The sequence below is a fragment of the Tachyglossus aculeatus genome, chromosome X2 (genome assembly GCF_015852505.1).
Source record: "Tachyglossus aculeatus isolate mTacAcu1 chromosome X2, mTacAcu1.pri, whole genome shotgun sequence".
Classification (NCBI taxonomy): Eukaryota; Metazoa; Chordata; class Mammalia; order Monotremata; family Tachyglossidae; genus Tachyglossus; species Tachyglossus aculeatus.
In genome coordinates, this window is record NC_052100.1 from 30,757,081 (window position 1) to 30,763,080 (window position 6,000).

Here is a 6,000-nt window from a genome sequence, read left to right on the forward strand (position 1 = left end):
ATACACAGGAAACACTTAAGTGTAACAATGGCAATTATAATAACAACAATAATAATGATTATAATGCGATAGAGTAGAGATTCAGTTTCAGCTTTCTCCTCAATGGATTTCAGCCTTTCTGTAGGCAGTAATGATAATAATGATGATGTTATTTATTCAGCGCTTACTTTGTGCTAAGCATGGGGCAGATACAAGTCTATCAGTCCCTGTCCCATATCAGGCTCACAGTCTAAGAGGGAGGTAGAACGGGGTAGCTTATCCCCATTTTGCCGATGAAGAAACTGACACAGGGAAGTTAAGTGGCTTGCCCAGGTTCACACTGCATCATCATCATCATCAATCGTATTTATTGAGCGCTTACTATGTGCAGAGCACTGTACTAAGCACTTACTGCAAACAACTAGCAGAGCTGGGGCTAGACCTCATAGCACGAACTATTCCGTGGCTTAGCAAGCCTTGGCACCACAACTCTCCTCTTTCCCTCCGAGGCAGATAGGGCATTTCTCCTCAAGAGACGATGCCCAGTTTGCCATCAGACAAGCCCAGTGGTGGCGGCTTTTTGCCGCCTGGCTTGGGGGTGGCTCCTGCCAAGGTCCTGGGCGCTGGGGCGGGGTAGGGGAGATGGCCACGCAGGGGCTATGGCCCAGGGAGCTAGGCGTTTGTCACCGAGGTGTACATGAGCTCCGTCTGTGAGGTGGGCCCTGGGAGTGAATGTGTTTTGATATAATGGCCATCTGTTCATGAATATCACATTTGCCAGGCTGAAAAATAGTTGGATGCAGATAAACACATAATTTGGTAAGATTATATAGTTTCACCAGGTGGCAATACAATAGCAAAGTTGATATTTCCTGTAAGCCAGTAGCCAAGTGGGGAATGTAGTCCTACGTTTATGATCATCCTTTGGAAACGTCCGTTTCCCTCACCGACAGCCCAGTCCCCGTTATCTGTGCCAGTGTGGAGTGACAACTTGCAGATCTGTGAAGCCCCCAGATAATCCCTAGGCCTTCTCCTTTTCAGTGGCGCAACCCCCTTCCCGTCCAGGGTCTCTGGAGACCCGAGTTTCCCCCGGTTACACCGGGGAGCCTGGTTTATGGTGTTAGAAAACCTCTGGGGACAGTCCAGAAACCAGTGGGCCTGGGGGTAGGGTTCAAGACTGTGCCTCATCTGCTGGCTTATCACGGGGGATCACTTGTGTGGAACTGCAGGGACTAGGGGCTGTGGTGGGGCGAGGAGACTGCCGGAGCCCCTCCGCGAGGAAACGGAGGTATCTGTGTGAGACGGGGTCGGAGAGAGGGGGCCGGATGGAGCACCCGGAAGGAAGGCCGGTGGGGGTGGGCGCAGCTCTCGGAGGGAGCACCGTCCTCACTGCCTCTTTTTCTGTTTTCTTTGCAGCTTACGTTCCCGAGGAGGAGCTGAAGGCGGCGGAGGTCCATGGAGAACCCCTGGAGGAGGAAGTGGACGGGCCAGCTCCGGGCATTCAGGAGAGTGAGTTTCCGGGCCACGAGGAATCAGAGATCAAAGAGGCTCAGAGCTACCAGGACTCTCCGGTCAGCACCGCGACCAACCAGGAAGCAGGCTACGGATCACCTCTCAGCGAAGGCAGTGACCAGCAGGCGCTCTTCAAGACTTCATCATCCAAGGAGGAGAAAGAGGAGTCCGTGGGGGCGGACGGGGCCTCCTACCCGCAGGACAGTCTGGCCCAGATCAAGGCGGTGTATGCCAACCTGCTTTCGGACTCGTGTTGGTCCAGCCTGGCCCTGGACCTGAAGAAGTCCAGCCCCGCCGCCAGCAACTCTGGGACCAGTGGTCCGAGCGAAGGAGCCCCTGGCGCAAGCATGGGCAGCGGCACTGCGGGCACCACCACCACCAGCAGCAGCAGCAGCAGCAGCAGCAGCAGCTCCACCTCCACAGCTGGCGGGGGCTCGGGCTACGACTGGCACCAGGCCGCACTCGCCAAGACGCTGCAGCAGACGCCGTCCTACGGCCTGCTGCCCGAGCCCAGCCTGTTCAGCACCGTGCAGCTGTACCGGCAGAACAACAAACTCTACGGCTCCGTGTTCACCGGCGCCAGCAAGTTCCGCTGCAAGGACTGCAGCGCTGCCTACGACACACTGGTGGAGCTGACGGTGCACATGAACGAGACGGGCCACTACCGCGATGACAACAGAGACAAGGAGGCGGAGAAGACCAAGCGTTGGTCCAAGCCACGGAAGCGGTCGCTCATGGAGATGGAGGGCAAGGAGGATGCGCAGAAGGTGCTCAAGTGCATGTACTGCGGCCACTCGTTCGAGTCCCTGCAGGACCTGAGCGTGCACATGATCAAAACCAAGCATTACCAGAAAGTGCCTCTGAAGGAGCCGGTGCCCGCCATCACCAAGCTGGTCCCGTCCACCAAGAAGAGGGCACTGCAGGATGTGGCTTCGCCGGGCTCGCCCGAGCCCACCGGCCCCGAGGCCGGCCCGGGCCCCGAAGCGTCCAAGGAGCCCAAGGCGGCCAACCCCTACGTGACGCCCAACAACCGTTACGGCTACCAGAACGGCGCCAGCTACACGTGGCAGTTCGAGGCACGCAAGGCGCAGATCCTCAAGTGCATGGAGTGCGGCAGCTCCCACGACACCCTGCAGCAGCTGACCGCCCATATGATGGTCACCGGCCACTTCCTCAAGGTGACCACCTCGGCCTCCAAGAAGGGGAAGCAGCTGGTCCTGGACCCCGCGGTGGAGGAGAAGATCCAGTCCATCCCTCTGCCCCCAACCACCCACACCCGCCTCCCGGCCTCTGCTCCCAAGAAGCCTCCCGACTCACCAGCCGGGGACGGGGCCGGAGCCGGGGTCGCCGAGGACAAGGCCGAACCCGAGCGGGAGCAGGAGGAGCGGGCGCCGGCCGCCGGCCAGCCGGAGCGGAAGATCAAGGAGGAGGAGGAGGAGGAAGAGGAGGAAGAGGCGCCCGAGAGGTTTGAGCCGGCCACCCTCTATCAGTACCTGCGGGAGGAGGACCTGGGAGACAGCCCCCGGGGGGGCGTGGACATCCTCAAGTCCCTGGAGAACACGGTGAGCAGTGCCATCAGCAAGGCCCAGAATGGCGCCCCGGCCTGGGGCGGCTACCCCAGCATCCATGCCGCCTACCAGCTGCCGGGCGCCGCCAAGCCGCTGCCTCCCACGGCTCAAAGCGTGCAGGTCCAGCCGAGCTTCGCGGCCGGGACCAAACCCCTGGCTGCTGAGCACGGGGTCCCGCTGCACCCTGCCGGCAGCCTCTCCCCGCCCCCGCGCCAGAGCAACGTGTCTGCCATGGAAGAGCTGGTGGAGAAGGTCACCGGGAGAGCTGGCGTCAAGAGAGAGGACCGGCCGGCTGACAGGGAGAAGCCACCACCCCCGCCGCGGAAGGCAGCCTCCCCCGGGGCGAAGGAGCCCAAGGACCTGCCCAAGGCTGAGGGGGGACACGGCAAGCAGCAGCCGCCCCTGCCGGGCCCCGAGGCCGAGTCGCCCGGGCCCACGCCAAATGGCACGGAGCCGCCCCCGGCCAAGCTGGCCAACGGCTGCAACAGCCTGGGCATCATCACCGACCACCCCCCCGAGCCCCCCTTCATCAACCCGCTGAGCGCCCTACAGTCCATCATGAACACTCACCTGGGCAAGGCCCCCAAGCCCGCCGGCCCGGCCCTGGACCCGCTGGCCATGCTGTACCGGATCAGCACCAGCATGCTGGACCGGCCCGCCCACCCTCCGGCCGCCGCGGCGGCCAAGCAAGCTGACGCCACCGCTCCCGCCGCCCCCGACCGCTGCTACTACTACGAGGGCAGCGACCAGCCCATTGACCTGACCAAGGCCAAAGCCAAGGCACCGGGGGACCCTGGCTCCTCGCCCCCGCGTGAGAGCGCGCTCTTGGACATCTCGGACATGGTGAAGAACCTGACGGGCCGCATGACGCCCAAGTCCTCGACACCCTCCTCCACCGTGTCGGAGAAGTCGGACGCGGACGGCAGCGGCTTCGAGGAGGCCCTGGACGAGCTGTCACCCGTGCACAAGCGCAAGGGCCGCCAGTCCAACTGGAACCCCCAGCACCTGCTCATCCTCCAGGCCCAGTTCGCCGCCAGCCTGCGAGAGACGGCCGACGGCAAGTACGTGCTGGCGGACCTGGGCCCGCAGGAGCGGGTGCACGTGTCCAAGTTTACCGGTCTCTCCATGACCACCATCAGCCACTGGCTGGCCAATGTGAAGTACCAGCTCCGGAGGACAGGGGGGACAAAGTTCCTGAAAAACCTGGACTCCGGACACCCCGTTTTCTTTTGCAATGATTGTGCCTCTCAGTTCCGAACTGCGTCCACTTACATCGGCCACCTGGAGACCCACTTGGGGTTCAGCCTGAAGGACCTGGCCAAGCTGCCGCTCACTCAGATCCAGGAGCCGCAGAGCGTCTCCAAGGTCCTGGTGGGCAAGGCCCTGGGCCCCCTGGGGCTGGCGGAGGAGGACGCCGGCTCCACCTTCCAGTGCAAGCTCTGCAACCGGACCTTTGCCAGCAAGCACGCGGTCAAACTGCACCTTAGCAAAACCCACGGCAAGCCCCCCGAGGACCACCTGATCTACGTGACGGAGCTGGACAAGCCGTAGCGCGCGCGCGCGCGCGTGCGGGTGTACGCGAGAGAGCCGCCGCCGGGCCCGGAACATTGCACTAACAGACGAGCTTCACGGGACTGCACGGGGTCGGCCTGGGCTTCTCACAGTTGTCTGTTTTTTTTGTTGCTGACCTGCCTTTCTGGACTTTGGTTTTTCCTACACATATTTTGTAGTTCTATTTATATGCTCCTTTGTCTGATCTGCGCATGGGTTTTCTCTCTCTCTTCTCTCTTGCTCTTTTTTATTTTGGTGGGGGGGAGGTTTGGGGTTTGTTTATTGTTTTGTTTTTTTTTCCTTTTTTGGTGAGTCAAAGTCTGACCTTTATTTCCAACATCTGCTATTGATGCTAAGCTTATCTTTTGTAGAATTTAGCGGGACCCCACGATTCAGAAACGTTCATTTAGCCGTACAGAAAGACACAAAGACAATGATAAAAAAAGACATCCTAAAATTACAAAGTTGCCATGACAATAAGGGTCACAGACCGTCGGAGTGGTGGTGTCGCGTTTAACCCTTCGAGAACTGTAATAGCATCTCTGTGCCTTTCCCCCCTCAGAGGCATTTCGCTCAGCTCTAGAGCTGTGTCAGACACACAACTGATTTAATAATTCACACCCACTAATGAGCTTTTTTTTATGCAGAACCGGTTTGTGAAGAAATCCTGCATGTCGTTGTTGGGAGAAAGAAACTCTATATGGGGCTTACGGGGTTTAAGAGGCCACACAACTGTGGACGTTTCCAAAATGGTAATGGTCATTATCAGTAACAGAGTTGTCTATATATATACATATATAAATATATATATATGTGTGTGTGTGTATCTATATATCTTTATATATAGATACGTGTATATATATCTTTATATATAGATATATATATGTATCTTTATATATGTATATATATACATATATGCCCAATCCCTCTGTATGCTGAAAAATGCCATTTTTTGGCCAGCGGGTGTGCAGGACGTGCGCGCGTGCACACACACAGACACACACGAAGTATGCAAGCTGTTATAAAAAAAAAACCAACAAATACTTGTAAAAATGCTCCTTTTTTTCCCCTGTAAAATATTGCAGTTTCTAGTTACTTACAAACGTAAGCTTTGGTACAAGCTTCCCTTTTGAGAGTGTGCTGCCTTGGGTAATGGAGGAAGCAAGATGTAGAGGGACCCATACCGGAGTTTTGTCCCCGTGTCCGCTGTCCCAGCGTGTCTGCTTAACACCGCGCCGCCAAACCCGACGCGGGGCCATTCGCAACGGTTCACTTTCTTTATACCTTCTGGCTGTATGCTTTCTCTTTTAACTTTTTATATTGTCATTTTATATTCAATTTCTGTGTATATAATGTAAAACCACAATTTTTGAATAAAATTTAGTTCCTG

General features: G+C 57.3%; 1 protein-coding gene across 1 annotated transcript in view; it reads left to right on the top strand.

The window, feature by feature from the left end:
- TSHZ1 (teashirt zinc finger homeobox 1) overlaps positions 1-5,529 on the top strand; it is a 53,404-nt gene extending 47,875 nt beyond the window's left edge. Inside the window, exon 2 of the mRNA XM_038771405.1 lies at positions 1,396-5,529. Within this exon, the coding sequence (XP_038627333.1) occupies positions 1,396-4,610 (3,215 nt within the window). The 3' untranslated portion in view covers positions 4,611-5,529. The remainder of the gene's footprint in view (positions 1-1,395) is intronic.
- Positions 5,530-6,000: the final 471 nt, after the last annotated feature.